The sequence below is a fragment of the Perognathus longimembris genome, chromosome 2 (assembly GCF_023159225.1).
Source record: "Perognathus longimembris pacificus isolate PPM17 chromosome 2, ASM2315922v1, whole genome shotgun sequence".
Taxonomy (NCBI): domain Eukaryota; kingdom Metazoa; phylum Chordata; class Mammalia; order Rodentia; family Heteromyidae; genus Perognathus; species Perognathus longimembris.
The window spans coordinates 58,968,699-58,993,003 of record NC_063162.1 but is presented as its reverse complement, the minus strand read 5'-3'; the positions used below and the strand labels follow the sequence as shown (position 1 = coordinate 58,993,003).

The following is a 24,305-nucleotide window of genomic DNA, read 5'->3' as shown; positions in this document are numbered from 1 at the left end:
ATGGGGAACCACTATCTCCAGGTTCCCTGCTCTGCACTCTTCCTATTGCTGGTCCTACAACCTCTACCATGTGGTAGAGCAGATGGCCTCAAGTACAAAGGCCCTGGCTGGAAATTACTCCATCGCCTGGGTCTAGGCAGAAGCTCCAACACCACCAGCCTGGAATCTAAGGGCCATTCATGTCAGGGCATCTTTGACCTCTACTTTATCCTAGACAAGTGAGTTTCCCCCTTCTGTATCCCTAATGCCCTAGGGGAGCAGTGGTTGTTTTCCCAGTCACTGCAAGCAGAACCAAGTTTGAGAAACAAAGGCCCAATGTGTCCAGGCCTCCATCTTGACTTGTTTCCTGAAGGAGGGATCTTGATGGCTCCACCCCTCCACTACTTAGCCCTGGGTCTGGTCTTGGGTACTCTCAGCCATTGAGCATTAGGAGCTGCCTTCTCAGCCATATGAGAAGTTCACTGCAGGAACCCTGGGGAGGAGGCCTGGCTGCCTCTGTGAAACACCCTCCCAACACTGCTGCTCCAAGTGTCCTTTGCTTTGCTGCCCCTAATGGCATTGATTCTTCTATCCACCATGTCCCTAATGGTAGTGATTCTACTATCCACCATGTCCCTAATGGTATTAATTCTCCTATCCACCATGTAGAAGGACACAGGACAGTCTCTGCACTCTAGGAACATCTGGGGTTTGTGTCAGTGTGGTCCTTGGTAAGCTGAGCTGTCCATTAGGCACCTTCTGGCTGGGAAGAAAGGGAAGGTGGGGTGATCGTGGGTCTGGAGCAATGGCCTAAGCGCCTTCCTCAGCTCTCAGCTAGACTACTCATTCACTCAGAGCTGGGGTGCAGTGCTCAGAAGTTAGGAGCACTCCTGCTAGTGCCCCTTTCCTTCTTTGCACAGCTTGTAGGGAGACCTCCAAACATTCTGGGTTGCAGAGAATCAGAGAGGTTTCTGTGTGGTGTTCCAGTGGGCAGTGGGATCCTAAGTTGACAAAGTTTCCTGACAGTTGATGGTAAACAGTCCTGTCCTTTGGCTGGACTCTGTCCATCTCAACTCTGAATCTTTCTTTCTCCTTCTATTTGAACATTTACTGTTGGAGGAACATGGGCTTCAGTTCACCAGATCCCCAGGTGCAATGTGAAACCAAGTCTTTCTTCTCTCTCCATGGACCCTAAGCATCCATCAGCTGCTGCTTTGGTGTACATGTCCTTCTCACTCCATTAAAGTCTTGCCACAAAGCCCAGTGGGAGCCAAGCCCAGCCTTGGAATAGAAGGGTACTACTAGGGTGAAATATCATTAATGTGCACTTGTCATTAATGTGAATGCTGAAGACTTCACAACAGCTTGACAGGGTAGGAGCTGGCTACCCACTTCCGGTTGACAGTGAGTCTCCAAGTGACTGAAGGATTTGCATGTGGTCAGTCAAAGTTAGTTTGCAGTAAAACATTGTACCAGTCGCTGGGGATATAGCCTAGTGGCAAGAGTGCCTGCCTCGGATACACGAGGCCCTAGGTTCGATTCCCCAGCACCACATATACAGAAAACGGCCAGAAGTGGCGCTGTGGCTCAAGTGGCAGAGTGCTAGCCTTGAGCGGGAAGAAGCCAGGGACAGTGCTCAGGCCCTGAGTCCAAGGCCCAGGACTGGCCAAAAAAAAAAAAAAAACATTGTACCAGTGAGAGAATTCCTTCCTCCCGTGGTATGAGGGAAATAGAGGGAACTAGAAAGGCCCAGAGAAATGTTGGCTGGATCCACAAACTTGGGGTCCTTCTTGTCTTCAGCAACTATTTCTGTGATGTGTGTTGGGGGAGGGTGACAGTCCTAGGATTTGAACTCAAGGCTCGGGAACTGCCCCCAAGCTTTGTTGTTCAAGGCTAGTGCTATACCACTTGAACCACAGCTTCATTTCCAGCCTTTGGAGGTTAAGTGGAGATGAGTCTCATAGACTTTGCTTCCTGGACTGGCTTTGAACCACAATCCTCATATCTCAGCCTCCTGAGTAGCTAAGATCACCAAACTCTCACTCTGGTCTCCTTTGTCTTCAGGTCGGGCAGCGTGGACAACAACTGGTTTGAAATTTATTCATTCGTGGAAAATTTGGTGACGAAATACCAAAAGTACGGCTTCTCCCTGCCACATTCCATCCCTCCCTCTCGCCCTCAGTGTGCTTCAAGGAGCAGTCCCCCTGTCAGGCAAAGGGCGTACCCATTAGCTCTGTGGGCTTGGGAGCACAGACCCCAGGTGGAACCAACCCCATGGGTCCATCAAAACCTCTAGGGCATGGGTGATCTGGTCAGGCTAGGGAGTGAGGATAATTCAGGTGAGGGATGGGAGTACTCAGGTCAGCTGAAGATCAAGGTTATAAGGTTTTATTATACCAGGCCAAGGGGCTTAGACTTCCCATTGAGAGCCATAGAAGGTTCTTGGACTGGGTGTGAGGGGACAAGAGCAAGGTTATGATCCAGGAAGAAAAGCCTATTAACTGTAAGAGAACTGAGTCAGGATCAAAGACAAAGACAGCGAGGAGCTCAGCCAGGTCAGTAGACAGCAATGTCCTAATGTGTCTGAAGGTCCTGAACCAGAAGGCAGGGAACGAAGAGGATAAGGGCTTTCCTGAGAGTGGCTGTGAAAAGGAAAAGCGAAGACAGGAAGTGGATGAGTAAAGGGGTTGAAGATTTCAAGAACATGGCAGCAAGCAGAAGCTAGGTGGGAGGGAAGTCTTCATGGAGAATCATGAAAGAGTCCTTGCCTGTTTAGCATGGAGCAGGGGTGTGGATCTGTGTGTATATGTTAGTCTGTATGTATGTGTTGGCAAGACCATGTGCACATGTATGTCAATGTAGGTGAGTGATATGCACATGTGCCAGAGACCGCACATGTGTATGTCATGTGTCAGCATGTGTGTGTGTGCATGTGTGTGTGTGTGTGTGTGTGTGTGTGTTGGGCCAAGAACAGACCAGGAGGCCAGAGCAGAAGAGAGAGGAGGGGTGGGAAGGGGAGCCAGGCTGAGGCCCATGGCTCCTCCCTGGATGCTCCTGAGTCCCACTGACCAATTGTATCCACTTCTCACCAGCTGTGCTTCCTTCCCAGCTCAAGGGTTCGGATATCCTTCATTCTCTACTCAACAGATGCCACCATACTCCTGCCACTCACCTCAGACAGGTAGGGGCCACTTTGAATACAGTGTGTCCTCAGAGGCTCAGGGTACAGGAGCTTCAGAAAGCTTCAGGCTTTGTGGAAACATTTGGGAGGCTCCTATCATTGCATACAGTAGATGTGGGACACCCTGAAGTAACTATACTGACCTCCACCCTAAGTTCCACCCACTATGGACCTCTGCTTCACAGGAACCCACAGACCCAGCATCTCCAGAAGTTCCCCACACTCACTCCTGAATACCCTCTGAGAAGCAGACTGTGGCAGCATCACAGATTGAGGGGGCAAATGAAGCAGCTATGGGCCTATGTTGGGCCTGCTGTGAACATGTCACTGTCTGCCCTGAGAAAGTAGGACAGAGAGGGCTGGGAACCAGGAAGGCTGCATGCTTTATGGCTACAGCTGGCTTTTCCAATAGAAGCAGAGAAGTCTCAGTAGTCTTGAGTCCCAGGCTGGGCTATGAGCTGTGTGGAGGCTTAACTAGCAGCAATCAGAGGTAGTGCAACTGTGTGGCCAGAGTCCCCAGGATAAGAGGTGGGCAGCTTCCATTGGCTGGGAGGGGTGACTTTGTAAACAACACCTGGATTCCTACAGAGTACAAGGCACACAGAGAAAGATAAGGATATTGGGGGTCAGAGGTGTCTGACAGATTTCCTCAGCTTCTGCCCTGGCTCTAAAGAGAAACCAGGAGCAGGGAATGAAGAAAAGGTAGCCAGGTCTCCTCAGGGGACAGAGCAAAGGCCTTGGGGCCTGTGGAGAAGGTGCATCAGGCCCAGCACTGAGCAGTGGGGAAGGGCTGGCTCTGTGGTCCAAACAGCCTGGTAGGTTGTGTCCTTGGCCTGCATTTAGGGCACCATGCCTAGATATTTCTTCCCCGTCACTTTGGATTAGCCAGAACCTAGCCACAAGCCCTTCCTCCTCCTGTCATAGCACTGCCCACCAGAGCCAGCGCTGTCTCTTCCAATCCATCCTGTGGGCTTTAATAGCACCTGACAGGCCATGGCCCTGCCTCGTGGCCTGCACTTGTCCTGGTGTGGGAACTTTGGAACAGAAATACACAAAGCCCTGGAAATAGGCTCTATTTAAGCAGACTGGCTGTCTGGGTTAGCAGGAAGGGAGTCAGGCCCCAAGACGCAATGGCTGTGGGGAAGGGCTGGGATCTGGGCAGGGGCCTTGAAGGATGACACTATCCAAACACAGATCTATCCATTGAAGGGCTTCAAACAAGGGTGGCTTTGGCAGCAGGGTTATGACTAGGAATGCCAGCCTCACTAAGAGTCTTATACTCGCAGATGGACATCTTAGCATGCCACCACTCGGACCACAGTGGGTCCAGACAGAGCATGTGAAAACATTCTCAAGGGAGACCTGAGTGCCCTGAGACAAGACTATGCTGAGAGGAAACCAGATCTTCCCAAGGGGCTTGCTCAGCAGTCCCCCTTCCCCTCCTGACTTGCCATGTTGCTCAAGGGATCAGAGACACAGAAGGATGCCAAACCCTGTGTTTTATACCCAGTGCAGGATGGGAGTGACAGAGCCGGTTGCCTGGTGCTCCCTACTGGCCAAGGCATCTGCACAGTGGACAGGATTGTGGGGCAGCTTAGGCCATGTTTATCACTATATCCTTCTTCATCTCAACTTGCTTTTTCTTCTTTTGCAGACAAGAAATTCGTCAAGGTCTTAACAAACTTCAGCAAGTGGTACCTGTGGGACACACATACATGCAAGAAGGATTTAAAAAGGTGGAGATGAGGAGAGCCTTGCATGGGAGATGGCTCACAGTTTAGAGTGTTAGTAGGGTCATCTCACTATCTCCCCCAATATTTCTTCCTATCTTTCAGGCAATTCAACAGATAGAAAATGCCAAATTGTTAGGTAAGTAGGCTGGGCATGCACTGAGCTGGGGCATGCCCAGAGCCATAGTCCCTGGTGAGGGCTGGGCACAGGTGCCCCCGGGTCCTTTCCTCACCCTGCTCTTAAAGCCAGGTGCTGACCTCCTTGCAGTGAGCAAAGCACCTCTGCCCTCAAGATGGTTCTAAGAAGCACAGGAAACTCTGGGTTGACATGTGTGTGATTCCTTAACCTACAGACAGTCCTTGTGAACAGAAAGGATGAAATGACAGACAGGGGGCTGAGACTCAGCTCACTTCCCCCTGGCTGCCAGGTCTTCCTTGTGTTCCTTAACCTCACCTGCCAAACAGTGGTGCACACCCATAACCATGTTCTTCTGGACTTAAGGTCCCCAATGCCTGTCTGAGTAGTAGTGATCTACTACTAATACTAGTGAGAATCAATGGTGCGGGTGCACAGGGTCCCCTTGCCCAGTGCCCTCTGCCCTCTGACCAGCAGCCCTGAACTGCTGGACCCCCAGTAGCAAGCAGGTCCACCTGGCAGCTCTGGTCTAAGCAGAGTCCAGCCTCCAGTGGCCTCCCTCAGCCTCCTCTGTAGGGCCTCTGGCTGCTCCCCTCTGCCCTGTGTCCAGGAGAAGCTTGAGGAACAGCCTACCTTTTAGGAAGGGCTATGTTATGTGAGTCATGTACAATGTCCTCTTCTTACTTTATTTGGTGGGTGTTGGGGTGTGGGTGCCTGTCTTAGAAGTTCGAAATGTGAGGTATAGCCCCACTGCAATGTACAATGCCTGGCTCTAACAGCCTGAATGAGTCCTGGGGCCTTGACCACCAGGATCACCCCCTTGTCTCTTGTGCAGCCAATGTTTCCAGCGTGATCATAGCTCTGACGGATGGAACACTGTTGCCAGATGCATTTGAGGCAACCAAAAAGGAGGTGAGTACATTTGATGCATAGCAGTAGTTTGGCCTATGGTTTGTGGCGATTTCTTCTTAGCATCTTCTTTCTCTTAGGCTCAGAAGGCTCGGAAACTGGGGTCCATCATTTACACTGTGGGTGTGCTGGAGTATAACAGAGATCAGGTACTTCCCTCCAGGGGACCCAATGCTCTTTGCAGGCTCTAGAGTACAGATCTCAAAGATAGACCTTACTCACCAACCAGGGGGTGATCTCATCTATACCTGGAGATCTACAGAAGGGCGACAAAGGTGTCTTAAGTAAACATCCCCCCCACACACACACACACGCAGGGTGGGAGAGTTCCCATTCTCTGGGCCTGAACTAAGGTGGAAACCAGTGTGCGTGGCACTCAGCACCTGCCATGGCATGGGCTCCCACAGTCTGAGGGAAAGGCACCATCTCCCAGGTTTGGGTCCCTACTACATCCTCTGGATTGGGATGAGGGGCTCAAGTCACCTCATTTCCTTTCCAGCTGCTTGCGATTGCAGATACGCCTGAGCACATGTTTGGGGTGCAAAATGGGTTTAAGGGTTTGCAAAGCATCACTGACTCTGTAAGTAAGGCATGCAGAGGGGTGGCAAGCAGGGGCAGCAGGGACCCTGGGCTCACACTGTCCCTTGCTGTTCTCTCTCAGCTCTCCACCAAGTCCTGTATTGAAGCCCGGTCAGTGGAGCTGTCAACTCCTTGTGCAGGAGGTAAGAGCCAGCACCACTGATGTGGGCTCATAGTTTAACTCATCTGTGGATATTTGCACATGTGTGAGTAGGTGGCTGGGATGTCAGTTGTGTTGTGCCGGCCATTGTGTGTGGTGCTTGTGATTTGTGCACCAATTGTGTAGGGATTCTGTGAGGTGTGTGTGCATGTGCATATTCATGGCATGCATATGCTGCATGCATGTGGGAGTGTATGAGGTGAGCATGTATGAGTGACATAGGAGTATACTGTCCATGTAGTACGCCATGTGTGTTACTAGGGGATATGTATGGTACTCTGTGCTGTGTGGCTTAAGTCGATGCGTGTGAAGTATGGAAGTGATGTGTAGTATGGGGAGTGTTGCACACGCATGTGTGTTGTATAGAACGTATGATGTGCACGTTGCTTGTGGCATGTATTTCATGAATGGTGTACATGTGTTCTGTGTGATATGTGCCGGTGGGATGATTGTGTGGCTGTGCTTCTGTGTTGTGAGGCATTATGGGAGAAGTGAGCAGGTGTAGCATTTATACAATGTGTCTCTGGGTTTGTGTGGGGGAATTCAAGGTTGTCTTTACACGTGGGAGATGTGTTTACATGGTGTGTATGTGTGGACTGCGTGTGGTGTTCAGGTGTGTGCTGCTGCTTTAGTGAGGTATGCATGCAGTACAAAAGAGTTTGGAATATATATGTGGCATATATGCTCTGTATGTTTTTTATGTGTGGGTTGTGTGTTACAGGGAGTATGGTGTTTGCGTGTGATTACAGTATCTGGCAGTAATGCATGAACATGTAGCATTTTGTGGCATATCATATGTTAGTCTTTTTGTTGGTAGTGGTAATCATGGCCCTTGAACTCAGGGCCTGGGCACTATTTCTGAACTTTTTTCACTCAAGGTAGTGCTCTACCACTTTGAGCTACAACACCACTTTTGGTTTTCTGTTGGTTAGAGATAAGAGCCTCATGGACTTTCTTGCCCAAGCTGGCTTTGAGCTGCGATTCTCAGATCTCAGATCTCAGCCTCCTGAGTAGCAAGGATTATACGCATGAGCCTCCAGTGCCTGACTGATATTTTATTTTTGGTGTGTGTGATGTGTGTCAGTGTGTTGGGGTGCGATGCTGTGTATACATAGTACGTGGATGGCATATGTTCTTATGGTATAGATAATATGTTTTTGGAGTGTGTGTTGTGGGTATTCTGTGGGGGGTGTGACTTGTATGTGTGTTAGGAGTACAGTATTTAGGTGCAGGTATGTGGTGTGTGGATGTAGGTTGATTGTAGAATATCTGCCTACAGTGTGAAGGATGAGTGCATAGTGTCCAAGGAGGACTGTGTGTGCCATTGTGGGTGTTATATGGGTCAGGAGTGTATAGTGTGTGTGTGTGTGTGTGTGTGTGTGTGTGTGTGTGTGTGTGGATGAGTGTGTATGAGGTAGGGAATGTGGGTAAGGAGTCTGTATCCACCAGGTACCAGGTAACATACATTGGGTTCATTCTATGAGGACAGCTTGGATTTAATTGCTGCTCATTTATCACAATTAAACATGCAGTGGTAATGTGAGGGAGGAAATATATTTAAAAACTCAGGGAAGCCCCATCAAATGGAATGGAGCCACATACAAACAGACACACACACAATGCACCCAGAGTGCAGCCAGAGGGCCCAGGCAGCACAGGATTGGAAAGGTCACCCCCTGGCACCTCACACAGCCACAAAATGGGGACCAGAAACAAGGCAGACAGTTCCACATCCACCAGCCTACTAGGGACAGAGGAAACCTCCACTCCTGAGAAAGGCAGACACAAACACAGCTACAACTGACATTGCCCCAACTAGGTAAATGGCCACACTTGTCCCATGGACTGGAACTGAGAAAGGTGCCCCCTGATCAGCCCAGGGGCCCTCCATTGGTGTGATAAGAACACAACATAGTGGTCAGGGATGGCCACCTCCCTGTCAGCAGCGCTGTGCATGCAGGTATAACCCCACATGGCTGCCACCTGCACCCTGAGGAGGACGCCTCGGGGAGCTAGCCGTTTCCCTTTTCCTTGTGCTTCAGATATCACCAGCTCACGTAGCTGGGTTTGGCCTTGCATCTTCCATGGGAGGCCTCATTGCCCCAGGCTGTGGGCAGAGAACTACATCTGCTATGAGTGGTGTCTAGCCTGGGGCCTGTAGTGTGGCCTCTAATGGGCAGAAATAACAGCTCAGGATTATTGGGAAACATAGAGTTCGATGTTCTAGGGTGGCCAGCAGAGCATCTGGAAGCTGGTCCTGATATATCCACCCTAGTCTTTGATTCTGGGCCGTCTTACCCCCTTCGGGCTGCATGAGAATCAGACACTGTTGTGCTGAGAAGTCAAGGGGGCTGGAGGAACTCTTCCCACAGAAGGTGTCTTCTGCCTCTGGGATTATGATCCTGCATGCACAGGCCTTGGTGTCTGGGCAGCCATGATAAGCCCTAGGTGAAGATGTGATTTGTCACCTTTTTCTCACTGCTGCTGAACCAAGGTGACAGGTGCCTCCACACACAGCTCAGCCAGTGACCTGTTAAACCATTGCCCATCTTGTACAAAGCTGCCACACACAGGCTGACAATCATTGGAGGGAAGCCCTAGACAGGAGCCTGGACCCAAATGACACAAGATGGGCTGCTTCCTCAGGCTGGCACCACATCCGTCAGGACAGCAGGGAGCCACAGGTGGAGGCCAGGTTCAGAGGAGGCACTCGTCCATCAACTCACCTGGGCTTCTCAAGTGTCATGTAGAACAGGAAAGCTAGGCCTGAACTAGGGGCAGAGCTCATTCGCTTGCATTCGAAGCCAGAAGACCTGGGTACTGACCCCAGCTGGCCTCTCTGTGGCCCCTTGTATTCTATTGGCCTCAGGAGGCTTGGAGGTGCTATACTGGCCTGCAGTCATTGGTGGGTAAGGAACAGATGGAGGTGAGGAAGGTGTGTTGGCCTCTGGTTGCACAGATGAGTCAGTTTGTCTCTTGAGGCACCCTTGTGGACAGGGGCCTCCTCTCCCCTTCATCATTCTCCTTCTCAGAGCTACAGCATCAGCCATGGCTATGTTGTTTCCTGGAAGCATGATGCTTCTTGTGGGCTTATTGTGTCAGGCACAGTAGAGACATGTCCCCAGGTGTCTCCATCCGGTGCATTAGCATGGCCCCTAGTATGGGGATGTGGCCTGCAGGCCCCACAGATGTTGGCTCACCCACAGCTGCCTGACTCATGTGGGTCCCCAGGGACTCCATCTGGGTCACTGGCTGCTGTGGCCAATGAGACCAGATGGAGCACATCTCTTCCTCACTCAAAGCTGTCCTTGCAGAACCCTATGAAGTGGTCGTTTCTGGACATGGTTTTCAGAATGCAAAACACCTGTCCCAGGTTGTATGCAGATTCAAGTTCAACAACAACATCCTGGGTAAGTTGTCCATCTCTGTGCCTTTGAGTCACGAGGCAGTTCCTCCATCAGCCAAGCCTCCCAGCCCTTAGCAACCATCTGTAGCACTTTGGCACTGCAGGAATGTGCATCCATGGAAGGAGAGACTGGGCTGGGATGCCCCTCACCTAAACTAAAGGGAACAATAAATCTCCAATGTCCAGAAGTGACCCAGAACAGGCTCTCATCTCAGTGAGGCTGGCTGGCTTGGTGTTGGCCTGTCCTCACAGCAGCTTTTACCCTACTCCATCCTCCCTCCTTTCCTAACAGCTGAGACTACAGAATTCTAGTCTGCTGGTAGGACAGAATAGTAGCCCTCAGGGAACGGAGGAGATGAGCTCACTGCTGGGGTCATGTGAGTCATGGTTATCTTCTTAGAGGATGCTCGCCTCTGAGCAATGAATTTGGCCACATTCACAGAGAACCTTCTCAGGAAGAGATTAATGTCAGGCTGTAGAAGGGAAGCCAGGAACCTGGGAAGTTGAAGCCAACCATAGAGAGCAAGCAGCCCAGCCAGCAATGAGACAGCCTGGCTCTCAACTGTTCTTTAGGTGACAGGCAAGATGGAAAGAATTTAGTCTTAGGAATGATGATTGATTTGAGCCTTCCAAGAAACAGAAGGGAGGGGGGTGGAAGTGAGGAAGGGAGGGGAGGGAAGAGGAGGGGAGGGAAGGGAAGGGAGGCAAAGGAAAGGGAGAGGGGAAAGGAAGGAAGGAAATGGGGAGGGAGGAAAGGAAAGAAGAAAAAGACAGGGAGGGAAGGGGAAAAGGAGAAGACAGAAGGGAGAAGAAGGGAGGAGGGAGAAGAGGGATAGAGGGAAAGAAAGGAAAGTAAGGAGGAAAGAGAAGAAGAGGGAGGGAGAGAAGGAGGGAGGGAAGAAGACTTTCCTTCTCAATAAACACCACCACCATCCACCCAGATCAAAAATCTTGATGTTATCCATGCCCAATCTCCTTCCTAGCCCAATCTCCACAATGTACCTGTGGACTCTAGGTCCAAAGTATGTATATCTGGGGCTTGTGCAGTCCATAACAGACCATCCCACTTGAATAACTCAAAAGTTTTCTTTGTTTATTTCCCTTGGCTTACCTCTGCCTCCTCAATAAGCTTAATAGTTCCTGCCTTAGGACCTCAGCACACACAACTTCCACAGAGCACTCTTTCCTCAGATCACTCCCTGGCTGGTCCTTGGCTTGGTCTCAGTTCACATCTCAGCTCCTCAGAGACAGCTGCTTCTAGTAGACATGGTGCACATCACACTATGTACTAAGAGTCATACCCACCCATTCACAGTGTTGCCCAACCTATAGCACGTGCTTGCCTGATACCCTCACCACAGAGCCTTGCCATCTGCTGCCAGGCATGGCATCATTGCATGTGTGCAGATTCCAGGTTCTTTCCACGAGAACTTGTATCTCTCCAAAGACCCACAACTAGGCTGACCCCTTGCATTGCTATTTGGACTGCCCTCTGTGTTCTACTCTGTCCTCTGTCCCATCATCCCTGGCAGACAAACTTCTGAGCCCAGGACCCTTGCTTCCCCATCGTGTTGAACACCAGGATTCTGCTCAAGGCTGGCAAAGTTGAGAGTTAAGTTTGAGCCAGTGTCCTTGAGTGGAAACCCAAAAGAGAAGCTGGCTATCTGACAGTGTCCACTCTGCTAGCACTGAATGTGATGGGTGGTTAGCTGTGACCATGAATAATGTCCTGTCACTTTTATTAGATGAAAAAGCCATCAGTATGACAGAGAAGACCATAGTTTGTCCTGGACCAGTAACAGAAAAAGCTGGACAGTAAGTGTCCCTGTTGGAGGTGGTAGGGAGGAGAGCAGGGGTTAGTGTTTGCTGGTAGCACATGTGCAGAATACAGGATGTCTGCTGAGGAGGGGAGAGGACACTGCTCCACCAGCCCTCACCATGATGTCCGGGGATGCACAATGCCCAGGCTCCAGGAGCCCAATAGTGGGTCCCTTTAAAAGCTAAGTCTGTATCATAAATGTTACAATGGAGCCACCAGGCAGATCCCATGATTGGTCAGCCCATGGGCCCCCATGACATAGTATACTACAAGCTTCCTCATAGTCAGGCCATTGACCACCACTGCAGAAGCTGACCTTTCCGTGTTTGGGGGTGAGGTCTCATGACCCTGCTGTCCACTCTCTGGGAGTATCAAGTACCATTTCAGATTGATTCTCCGTTTCACTGAAGACCTACTCATGTTTTCTTCAGCTCTTCTCACAATGTCCTTCCTCTGTACATTAGGACAGTCATTCTCCAAATCAGCCTGAACAATGGTGCTACCTTCCTTGGGAACCAAATCACCTATTCCAGCATTCGATGTGTGAGTATTGGTTTGGGAGTGTGGCCCCTCAGGCTGCCTGAGCCCCTGGACTGATAACATTTTCCTGGTAAGATCAGAAGGGTGAAGGGCCCTGGGCAGGTACAGCTGGGACCTGGAAAACCCATCCCAGTTCCCACTGGGTTGGGGGGCCCATGCAGGGCTGTGTAGCAGGGGACAATCCAGGATGTCCTGGACACTGGCTCCTCCACAAGGGCGTGCCAGGCATAGGGATAAAAGGGCTACCCAGCTGCAGTCAGGGTATGTGCCAGCGAATCAGTGCCCCAGCCACAAGTGAGACAACTGGTCTCAACCTTCACTCTGGACCCAGTCCCCAAGCCTGTTGTTGGTGAGACCTCTGCCATTTGCATTGTCCTCAGCATGCCCTCTCTCTTCCCTCCTCCTTCCCTCCCTCCCTGTCCCTAGGCCCCTCTCACCTGCAGCCCTCTCCTCCTGCTGTCAGGGGAAGCTGTCAGTGTGTGGCTGGCATAGCTCCCTGAGGAGGACGCTGGTCCCCAGGGGCCACTTCCCCAGCTTCATGCCATACCTGCACCCAGGCCTGACTCAGGAGGGCTGGGCAGGCTGCCTGCCACAGGACTTCTGAACTTTCTAACTGGAAGTGAGAACAGGAGAGCTGTCCCCATTTCTCAAGGCCCACATGCCCTGAGCCTGAGCTAGGAGTGTCTCTAACCTCTAAATGTCCATTTGCCCATGTGGAACAGCTACGCTTGCTCCTTCGTACATTTGTAGCTCAGTGAGGTGAGTGGTGGATCAGTGAGGTGAATGGTAGGCCCAAGGCTGCAAAGCAAATTAGGAGGAGAGTCAGGAAGGCTGACCCAGTTGCCTGGTCCAGCTCTTAGGCCTACAGGTTTCTGGGGTCCCAAGCCTCTACCCTCTCCAGTCTAGGCACTTATACCTTTCTTGTGGTCCTCACAAAACCCCGTACTAAGTCAGATGCTGGTGGCTCACACCTGTAATACTAGCTACTCAGGGAGCTAAGATCTGGGAGGTTATGGTTCAAAGCCATCTTAGGCAGGACAGCCCATGAGATTTTTACTTCCAATTAACCAGAAAAATGCTGGAAGTAAAGCTGTGGCTCGAGGGGTAGAGCATCAGCCATGAGTGAAAAGCTAAGGGGCAGTGCCTAGGCCCTGAGATTAAGTCCCAGTACCGGAACAGCAACAAGAATTAGAACAACAAAAACAAAACAAAACTGTACTATCACAGAAGCTAGTTTGGCAAGGGGGCTAGGTTCCTCAGATCACTGAGCATCCTGGACCATTCTGGGCCTTCCTGAGGCACAGAAGGGCTAGAGGTAGGTTCTGCTCCCCAACTGCCCGCCCCATAATGATCCCTCTATCTGGGTAACCTTTGGAGGAGGAGAAAACAGGTGGGAAACAAGGCTAGTCACTTTGATGGGAGCCCCCCACACCATTCCCCAGGCCTCTGCCATTGTGCTATCTGCCACATACTTCCGCAGGGAAGCGATGACTCAAACCTGAAATTACTTGCTTTCCTGCCGGCACTGCTGCTGCTTCCTCTGCTGCTTTGGTGTTGCTGGAAGTTGTGCTGCAAGATGTGCTTCAAGAAGGTGAGTGCCCTCCACCTGCCCACACCCAGGGTGCAGGCTCATGACCTCCCATCCAGAGATCCAGACAGCAGCCCAGGATCCCACCTGTGCGCAGTTGCCCATCAAGTCTGATCCAACCAACCATAATCTCTACCATCACAAACTCATACCCTAGACCCAACCTGGGTGCCCAGAACATGGCCAGACAAGGCCAGCTTAGGCAGGTGGCCCTGGTAAAATGCCAGTGCAGAAAATCAAATCCAGACACTGAGGCTCATCCTCTGCAGATCTCAGATGGATAGGAAACCAAGTACTGCATCTGTGGGACAAGAAGAGGACAAGACCTCCCATAAAGGCTGATGGTCCCAAATGCAATAGCACCAACCAAGGAGGCTGAATGCCCTCTGGGGCAGCCATGACATTAACATCAACACAGGTCTCTGCACAATTCTAGCACTTTCCATCATTCCGTCACCTTTCACTACTGAGCCTCACTGTGAACACCCACATGCTGGACTTGGGAGGTGTACACCGGAAGTGGTAACTTCTTTCCCCCAGGGAGCTCATCATCAGGCACCACCTGATCAAAGCCTGAGAGTGAAATGCTAACTCGCCTGGCACACAGTCAGAGCCCTGGGTAAATAGGGCAAGGGCAAAGAATGAGATTGGCAACTGGGACATGAGAAACAGAAAGAGTGCTGCTGAGCTGAGACTGGAAAGAATATTCCAGAGACTTTTAGGAAGGGAGAAGAAAGAGCAGATGAAGGAAAGACAGATCAGCCAGCACAGAACAAGCAGAGCCCATTTCTGTCCAGAGAAGTAGAGAACAGAATGAGCTGGGGGGACATTCTAAGGGTAAGGAGGAAGGGCCCAGGACAGTGCAGTTCTTCTGTAGAAAGGGGGGTGAGAGAGGACCCTGCTGAGGGCGGGGTGGGCTGAGGAATGGCCCTGCAGCCACTGGGCCTCCCCAGGGTCATGTGATGCTCATCCTCTGGCTCAGGGCTCCCTGGAGTCAAGTGGCGCCTCCTGGTCCCATCACTACAGGCACAGAGTATCCATTCAGACAGGCCCAGCCTGTGTTCTGTCCCCATGGTCAGAACAGGGCCGCCTCCTTCAGGACTGAGGCACAGCCCACCCCATCATCCCAACCTATCTTGTGTCTACTTCTCATTCCAGAGGGTCAAGGAGCATCCACCACCACCAGTAACAGAGGTGAGTCCTGCTATGGGTGCTGGCATCATCGTCATCTGAGAAGTAACTATCAAAAAGGGCAAATGAAAGAGGGCAAGACAGTCAAGCTAGGACTGGAAGGAGAAACACTAGCAGCAATTTTATCTAGATAGTGCCCCCCACCTCCAGTCTCCCAGCAGCTCCCTGTGGCCAGACCCATGATGCCATGGGATCCATTTGTGCATGTAGGGCCATCACTACTGTACGAATGGACTTTTTTCTGGCTTGATAAGCCTCTTGGGGGATGCCTAGGGTGCAACCAGGTTCCTAGTAAAGGAGCCCCCTGTTTCTGGTCCAAGTCCCCATCTCCAACTCCATATAGGGGTATCTGTCTAGTTTGTTCCTTTGATTTGTCTTGATCCCTTGGTCCCAGTAAGGCCGAGAACACAGCTGAGGTCAGCTGTAGGGACCACAGGTCTGAGGAGAAGTAGGCATCTTGGCTGGCTTGAACTGTGATGGCTGCCTTCCAGGGTGAGCTCAGGAACCAAGGTATATGAGCAGCCATGGTTCACCTGAGGTAGGGACTGAAAGAGACCATGAAGGGGTAGGAGAGAGGGTCTGGACAGGGAAGAGTTAAGAAGACATTGCCTCCTTGCCCAGGCTGGCACCTGTACTGAATGTGACATATCCTGAGAATAAGGCCAAAGCCAGATGGAAGGGAAAGCCCCCTGCCAGTCCTGGATCACTGCGCAGCCTCCAGGCTAGGTTCTGCCAGCACAGGCCGTCCAGAAAACCCAAGGGCACACAACTATGTGGGGGACAGTTTGGGAGGTTGCACCATATCTGTAAGCCAGAAGATGTGGCTGTTCTTCTTATGGAAGACCCTCACCCATTATAGAGGGTGGCTACTTAGTACTTATTCCATTCACTGAGTGCAGGGCTGTGAGAGTACACTGCATGCGTCCTCCCAGGTGTCTCAGACAAGGCAACAGGTGTTCTTTCCTTCTAGGAGGTAGAAGAGGATGAGTGTCCTACTCCACCCACAGCGCCATGCCAGTCTCTGAATGCCTACCCCACTGTGGTCATTTCTTGCTGTGGATGTGGAAGCAGACCGATGCAGGTGATGAGGGCCCTGTGGTGTGCATGCTGTGACCTCTGCTGGGCTGAGGAGGAAAGGAATAAACCAGTTCTCACCCAAGAGGCCTGAGCCTGGGACCTCTGAGGCAGCTCTGATGTGGGGACTCTGATACTGCATGGTGTCCGTGTGTAGCTGATACCCCTCCAGGCCCTTGGGAAGGGGAGCATGGGTGAGACTTTTACTGCCACACCTAACCTGACCTAGTACTTGCCTACCTGGACAGAATACAGGATTTTCCATAAGGCTACAGAGTGACTTCTCACCAGTCTCTTCCTGGTCCACAGTCACTGACCTCAATCCTAGCAGTATCTTTGATGTCAACCCCTAATCTGTGGGTTGATGAGTCAAGATACATTGGCTGGAAGAAAAAAAAATTAAGACACATTTAGGAGTAATAAAAACAATAAGGACTAGCCAGGTGCTGGTGGCTTACACCCATAATCCTAGCTACTCAGGAGGCTGAGATCTGAGTTTGATGCTAACCTAGGCAAGAAAGTCTGTGAGAGTCTTATCTTCAATTAACCAGCAAAATGCCAGAACTAGAGGGGTAGTTCAGGTGGTAGACCACCAACCTTGAGTGAAAAATCAAAGGGAAAGTACAATTCCCTGAGTTCAAGTCCCAACACCAACAAAAAATAAAAAAGAAAGAAAGAGAGGAAGGAAGGGAGGGAAGGAAGGAGAAAGGGAGGGACAAGGAAGGGAGGAAGGGAAAGAAAGAAAGAAAGAAAGGAAGGAAGGAAGGAAGGAAGGAAGGAAGGAAGGAAGGAAGGAAGGAAGGAAGGAAGGAAGGAAGGGAGAGAAAGAAGAAAAAGAAAAGGGCAGGAAAAATAAAAAAGGTAAAAAGAAAAAAAGGAAAGAAATAAGGAAGGGAAAGACAAATAAGGACTGAAAACAAATAAAGTGGCATGGTGGATCCCAGTGCTGGGCTCTTCATGCCCAATGAAGAGCAGGGCTGGCCCAGTGGTCCTGCTTGCCAGTGGAGATAAGACAAAAGAGTTACAGAAAGGAGGAGACCCTGTGCAGAAGTTGATCCTGGAAGTGAGACAAGAGAAATTCAACCCAAGGTTCACTCCCTCCTTCTAGGCCCATCTTGTGAAGGAAAAGCTGGCCAATCAGCAAGCCGCACTGGATGAGCTGACTCACGAGGCCAGGGATGAGAAAGAAAGGGCCTTCCTGGTGCTTTCTTCCTCCTTGGTCACGGCTTTATCTGTGGCCAACCATTGCTTCCTCCTGGGAGCTTCTGGTTCATCTGTAGACATGGCCCTGCCCCTTCCCTCACTGTAGGCCTCAGAGAACCAAAACCCAGACTCCAGAGAGGGAGGAAGCCATTGCTTCCCACTCTGACCACTCACTACCTCTTCTCACCCTTACCCCTCTTCTTGGTTTTTTTTTATTTCTTTTTTAAATTACCATTATTATCTTTACATAGTTGTACAAAGGACTTGCCATTTAACAAAGTCGTCTATGAATACAATGTATCTTGATCAATGTCACTCAATTTCAACAACTTCATCCATCCCTCCCCAACCTATCACTTCCTTCACTCTTCTTAATTTTTCCTTTCTAAAGAATTACACTATTTGAGATCTCCTTGAATCCATCATATTTCATTTGTATATACTTGCATACCACCCAACGTATTTACTTAGGAGTTTGTAACCTGTATCTAACTTCCACATATAAGGAAAAACATGGATCTTTGTCTCTCTGGGACTGACTTACTTAACATAATTTTTTCCAAGGCTTTCCATTTTCTTCACAAATGGTAGAATATCATTCCTTCTAATGGATGAGGAAAACTCCGTTGTGTACATATATACCACATTTCCTTGATCCATTTATCCATGCAGGGGCACCTGAACTGATTCCATGGCTATGGTGAATAGTGCCATAATGAACATGGCTGTGCTGGTGGCTTTGCTGTATCCTGGCTTATCTTTTCTCACCCCTTCTCTGGTGTCACCTGATAGGGCCCATAGTGCATGCAACTACAGTGCTGTAGCCAAGGCACAGCCTTACTAGGCCAGGGCCTCTTCTGCCTCCTCTCTCCTTCCTCTTCTCTCTGTCCTGGTCTCAGACACCAGTCCAAGTAAAATGTGAGACCTCTCACCTCCCTCTCTTAGTGTGTCCCCTCTCCAAGTGCAGCCCCCAAATCCTGGACCTCTGCTCAGGCCCTATGCTAACCTCAGGTCCCCCTGGAGGCCTCTGCCTGCTTCAGCCTTTTCAATTCTCCAAAGCAGGCCCCAGGATTTTCCTCTTACCCAAAACACTGTCATCCCAGATCTCTAACTTCTCTGTGTCGCGCACACCAGCCTGCCAGGCCCTCCTCTGCAGGTCATCGGTCGCAGGGCCCTGGGGAGATGTGGGTGACTTGGGTACTCTTGCCTTCTGTGGTGCTGTGGCACTGCCAGGCTGCTTTCTCATATCCTCTCTGGTTTTCAGGGCACTCCCTGCTGCTACATGCCTTCAACTTGCCACCAGACATTTCCATACTGTTCACCCAGGATCCAGGTGAGCAGGACACAAGGGTATCCCTGATGGGCAGAAGGGCCATTCCTTTTACCTTTCTGGGTACCCTGTTGGGCTGGGCTCAGGGTATACCCTGTGTGAGCTGATGCGTGATGCCCACGGCGTGGGGCCCTGTGCTCAGAAGCCTCCCCGACAGTTTTATGGCACCATGCCATGTCATGGCAGGTTAGCAGGGGCAGGAGGGCTGGGACACATGGTTGAAGGTATTCATGGCCCAATCCTCACCAATTTAGCAGGTAATGAAGGTACCCTCTGTGTCACTGCTTAGTGAGTATATAAAGAAACCACATTCTTGGGACTGTCATTGCTGGGGTGTCAATACTGGTGACAAGTATTTAGTAAGCCCCCTAGTGGACCAGTTGACAGCCCAAGAACTAACTATATCTTGTTTGAATTCTCCCAGCAACGGCCCAGTTGCTCTGGTTTACCCAGAGGTAGCTGAAGCCCAGAGAGGCTGAGTAACTTGTTCCCTGTCACAAAGCAGTCATTTGTCTTGCCCATGACAGATGTCAGCTGTCCATCTTTCACTGCAGTCCTCTTTACATCCCTCTTTCTGATGTTCTTCTCAGGCAGGGCCTCAGCCAGGGCCTCTTGCTGAGTGAGGTGAGAAGTAGTAAGCCAACAGAACTTGCCTAAGGAAATCTCAGATCCTGATTCTGGGACTGGGATGGAGACAGAGTTTCTTCTCACTCTTCGCCATCTCCACCCTGCCACAAACAAATCTCCATGAGAAACTCAGGAAATCCAGAAGTAGAGTCAGAACTCCAAAGCCCTATCAGGACAGGCTAGGGATCAAGCATTTGCCACTCCTCTAGGGAAATGTCACTTGACTGTGGAATGCTTGGGCCAATTTTTGATTGCTGCAATCTGTGGACAGGGGCAGCCTTCAGGCACCCCACGCCCCTTTACCTAGAGACCCACAGACTCCAGGTCTCTGCAGCAAGCTAGAGGCCTATCTTTCTGCAGACCTCTCCACAGCCCCTCTTTCCTGCTCTGCAAGAAGCCCAACACCTTCCCAAGCAGTTGGTAAACACCAGGCCTTGAGTGACCATGTTTCAAAATAAATAGTCAAGAAAAAATAACATAGATAAACATAAAGCATGCTGTTCTATTCATAACAGCAACAAAACCTGACTGCCAACAGAAACGGCCTACAATGAAAAGAAATCACAAAACTTAACTTGTTGCTTTAAGTAAATACTTGAAATTTTAAAAGCCTGAACCACAATATTGAGTGTGTGTGTGTGTGTGTGTGTGTGTGTGTGTGTGTGTGTGTGGTGCTTATTTGGCTTGAACTCAGGGCCTGAACACTCTCTGAGCTTTTTGGCTCAAGGCTAGCACTCTACCACTTGAGCTCCACTTCCGGCTTTTTAGTAATTATTTGGAGATACAAGTCTCATGGACTTTGGGCTGGCTTTGAACCACAATCTTCAGATTGCAGCCTCCTAAGTAGCTAAGATTTCAGGGCTTTTTGAAAAGGAAAAGCAGCCAGACATGTCTAGGGCAAGACAATGAGGAACAACATGGAGTGCTAACCTCTACCTAGAAAATAAAGTCACTAATATACCAGCTGATAACTGGTTGGCCAGAAAAAGCTGAAAACAAACTGGTAAAAAGAAGCCAGTAGATGCTGAGCCTAAGTGGCTTGTGCCTGTAATCTTAGCTCCTCAAGAGGCTGAGATCTGAGGATCATGGTTCAAAGCCAGCCTGGGCAGGAAAGTCTGTGAGACTCTTACCTACAATTAGCCACCAAAAAAAATCAGAAGTGGAGCTGTGGAGTGAAAATTGGAGGACTTCTTTTTAAGCAGAGAAAACGACTAGTGAAAATGCCCTGGGGCAGCCTGAACATGGAGAAACAGAAAAGCAGGAAAACAAATACTCCCAACTGTTGTACTCTCTCATGTGCGTGCACATGCGCGCACACACACACATACACACACACACACACCAACACACAGAAGGATCACATAATTCATTTTGAAACAATAACCCTTGGGCAGAAGAATTCATAAAAAGGCAACCAAAGATCCATGATAAAGTAAAACTAAAATCATTCCCAAGTTAAACAGCTAATAGACTGAAGTTCTTGCAGAAGTGTTTTTAATGTCAGAGACAAGAACATAGATGCTTCATTAGGAGTCTGAGTCAGTATTACAAAGTGTGTATATTTGTAAAGCTATTCATTTTGGAAACCTTTGTAGTGTTGGAGTCCAACAGTCTTTTTTGATAGTTTCTCTTATCTACATACATCTATGAGACCACTTTCTTCATAAACTCATAACTTTACCTATTTTCATTTGTATTTTTATTAGGACTTGACCCAAGTGACTCCATTTTGATTGTGATTTGATTTGATCCACAGGCAGCATCATCAAAGTCACAGCTGTCAGCCCTGATGGGTCCTGACACAATGACCCCCAGCCCAGCAATGGCAACCTCTGCCTCAGTTCCAGTGGCGTCTCAGTGAACTTCTCTCTCTTCACCCCACAGGGCAGAGGTGCCAGCTTTCCTGTCATGAACCCCAGCTGCACACAGGTTCCCCGCCCTGCACGGATCTGCCTCCGCTCCAGTCAGGAGTGTTGCACCATCCCATCGGTGCCCTGCACCGTCGCACAGGCACCCTGCGCCGTCGCACAGGCACCCTGCGCTGTCGCACAGGCACCCTGCGCCATCCCACAGGTGCCATGTGCCCCAAGGATCTGTCTTCAATCAAACAGGGAGTGCATCCCCAGGCCAAAGGCAACCTGCTCTGCAAGGAACTGCTGTCAACTAAGCAGGGAGTGCTTTCCTGTAGCCCAGACAGTTTGTCCCCCAAGGATATGTGCACAACCCAGGCAATGCCTTCCCTTAAGCAACTACCAAACCAAGCATACCAACACTCCCTCCAAGATGCTGCCGCTGCTCTCCCCCCAGGCCGGCAAATCTGGAGAATTTCCCTATCACCCCTGCCCCTATCGATCAACTTCTAAAGGACCAAAAACCTAAAGTTGAGAGATATTTTTGCTTGCTAAATTGGACATATATACTGAATCTGAAGTGATTCAGAGCCCACAAAGTGAGAGAATGGAAAGATCTACAAGGGCAATTGAAATAAGTATGTGTAGAATGTTCCAAAAAAGTACTACAGAGTGAGGGAAGGGAAGACACTGTACTAAAGGAAATGTACTCATTGCATGACTCGTATAATTGTAATCCCTCTGTACATCACCTTGTTATTAACAATAAAATAATTTTTTTAATGATACAGGTTGCTCACCTCAGTAAGAATGTCCATTTATCAAGAAAACTAACAATAACCAATGTTGGAGGGGATGTGGCCAAAAGGGAATCCTACTTCATTGTTGGTGGGAATGTAAACTGGTTCAGCCACTCTGGAAAGCAGTATGGAGATTCCTCAAAAAGCTAAACATAGAGCTCCCCTATGACCCAGCAGCCCCACTTTTGGGCATCTACCCAAAAGACTACAAACAAGAGCACACTAAAACCACCAGCACAACAATGTTCATTGAAGCACAATTTGTCATAGGTAAAATATGGAACCAACCCAGATGCCCCTCAGTAGATGAATGGATCAGGAAAATGTGGTACATAATCACAATGGAATTTTATGCCTCTATCAGAAAGAATGGCATTGCCCCATTCATAAGGAAATGGAAGAACTTGGAAAAATATTATACTAAGTGAAGTGAGCCAGACACAAAGAAACATGGACTCCATGGTTTCCCTCATAGGGAATAAGTAGCACAGGTTTAGGCTACTCACAACAGAGGATCATAAGAGTCCAATAGCTATGCCCTTATGAACACATAAAATGATGCTAAGTGAAATGAACTTCATGTGGAAACGAGTGTTATATCACTTGTAATTACTTTCAACATGCCATGTGAAACCATAGCTGCTTTTGTTGATGATCCTCTTGTATCCCCTTCCTGTGGTTGTCCCCACGCTATCACTATATCTCATCTGAGTACCCTGGATACTGTATATACTAGTATTAGAACTAGGGAAGTGAAAGGGAATGTCAAAATCGAGAGACAAAGGATAAAAAGACAAATGACTCCAAAAGCAATACTTGCAAAACCATTTGGTATAAACCAACTGAACAACTCGGGGGGAGAGGGGAAGAGGGAGGGGGAGGGGGAACTGAGGGAAGAGGTAACAAATAGTACTAGAAATGTACCCATGTCCTAACGTATGCAACTGTAACCCCTCTGTATATCACTTTGACAATAAATAAGTAATTATTTTTTAAAATGATACAGGTTGCTCACACCTGTAATCCTCACTACTCAGGAGGCTGAGATATAAAGATCATGATTCAAAGCCAGCCTGGTCAGAAAATTCTATGAGACTTTTATTTCCAATTTCCAAAAAGGTGGAAATGGATGTGACCAAATTGGTACAGCACCAGACTTGGGCTAAATAAATAAATAAATACGCCTGGCAAAAACATGAGGCCCTGAGTTCAAGTCTCAGAACCAAAAGAGGGGGGAGGGGCATGGGATAAACCAAGAACAATTATAGATAGTAAAGGCAGAGTTAGAAAAGGTTTTGAAAGTACATTCAATTACACATGTAACGAAACTAGACAGAGTTGAGAAAAGTGGAGTGCTGGGAAAGGTACATCTGTAATGTCTAAGCCGTGTCCTGCGTAGATCATGAGGAAAAGCCATGGTGGGTGCCCCAGGGGTACCAAGGAGAAGATGAGAGGCTGTAATGCATCACCAACTCACTCCTTGCTCTGTGGTCAGAGGTGGCAAGAGCAACACACACACACATACACACACACACACACACACACACACACACACACACACACCACGAACTGTGCATACTGCCTTCCTGGGCCAAAGGAAAACATGGTGGAGAAATCCAGGAATGTGTCTACTGCTGAGGGAAAGACTTGGAGTTTATATTCCAGAGGCCTAGTTTTATGGAGTCCTAGAAGGCGGAGAATTTGCCTTCTGGGGAACATCAAGTTCTGGATCTTGAAAGAAGTACCATATTCTGGGATCAGGAAAATCCCACTCAGATCCGACCTGACCAACATTTGGACTGGCTATCTTCCACTTAAACCACATAACTGTATCTAACCTGTATTACCACCTTCACCACCTCATTCCTCTTCTGGCCCATAGTCTACCTGGCCTCCTGCTAAACTGCCGAAACTAGCCCTGGGATGAACCCTGGCCCTTGCACTCACACACAGCTTGGCGGCCTTTCTAAACACCCTGGGCTCTGTCCTTATGGGACAGTTTCCTCTATGCTACACTTCCCAATATTTGTACCTAGGAAGACATGTGGGAAGAACTCTGCTCACCATCACCTCAAGGTGCTCGGGATACTCTCATATACCCTGCACCCACCTAAAAGCCTCACCCAATAGCCCCACCTCACCACCTGCTTTCTGTCCAGACTGCAGCCAGTCTCCACAGCAGGGAGCCACACCTTCCACACTA

At 49.5% G+C, this 24,305-nt stretch overlaps 1 protein-coding gene across 1 annotated transcript; it reads left to right on the top strand.

Moving 5' to 3' along the window:
- Antxrl (ANTXR like) lies at positions 1-24,004 on the top strand. The gene is made up of 13 exons (XM_048336889.1): positions 1-218; positions 2,044-2,115; positions 3,089-3,160; positions 4,815-4,896; positions 4,996-5,029; positions 5,862-5,938; positions 6,016-6,084; positions 6,435-6,515; positions 6,597-6,657; positions 9,989-10,084; positions 18,760-18,828; positions 21,337-21,525; positions 23,985-24,004. Exons 1-13 carry the CDS (start codon positions 1-3, stop codon positions 24,002-24,004), a joined length of 1,140 nt encoding a protein of 379 aa, XP_048192846.1.
- Positions 24,005-24,305: the final 301 nt, after the last annotated feature.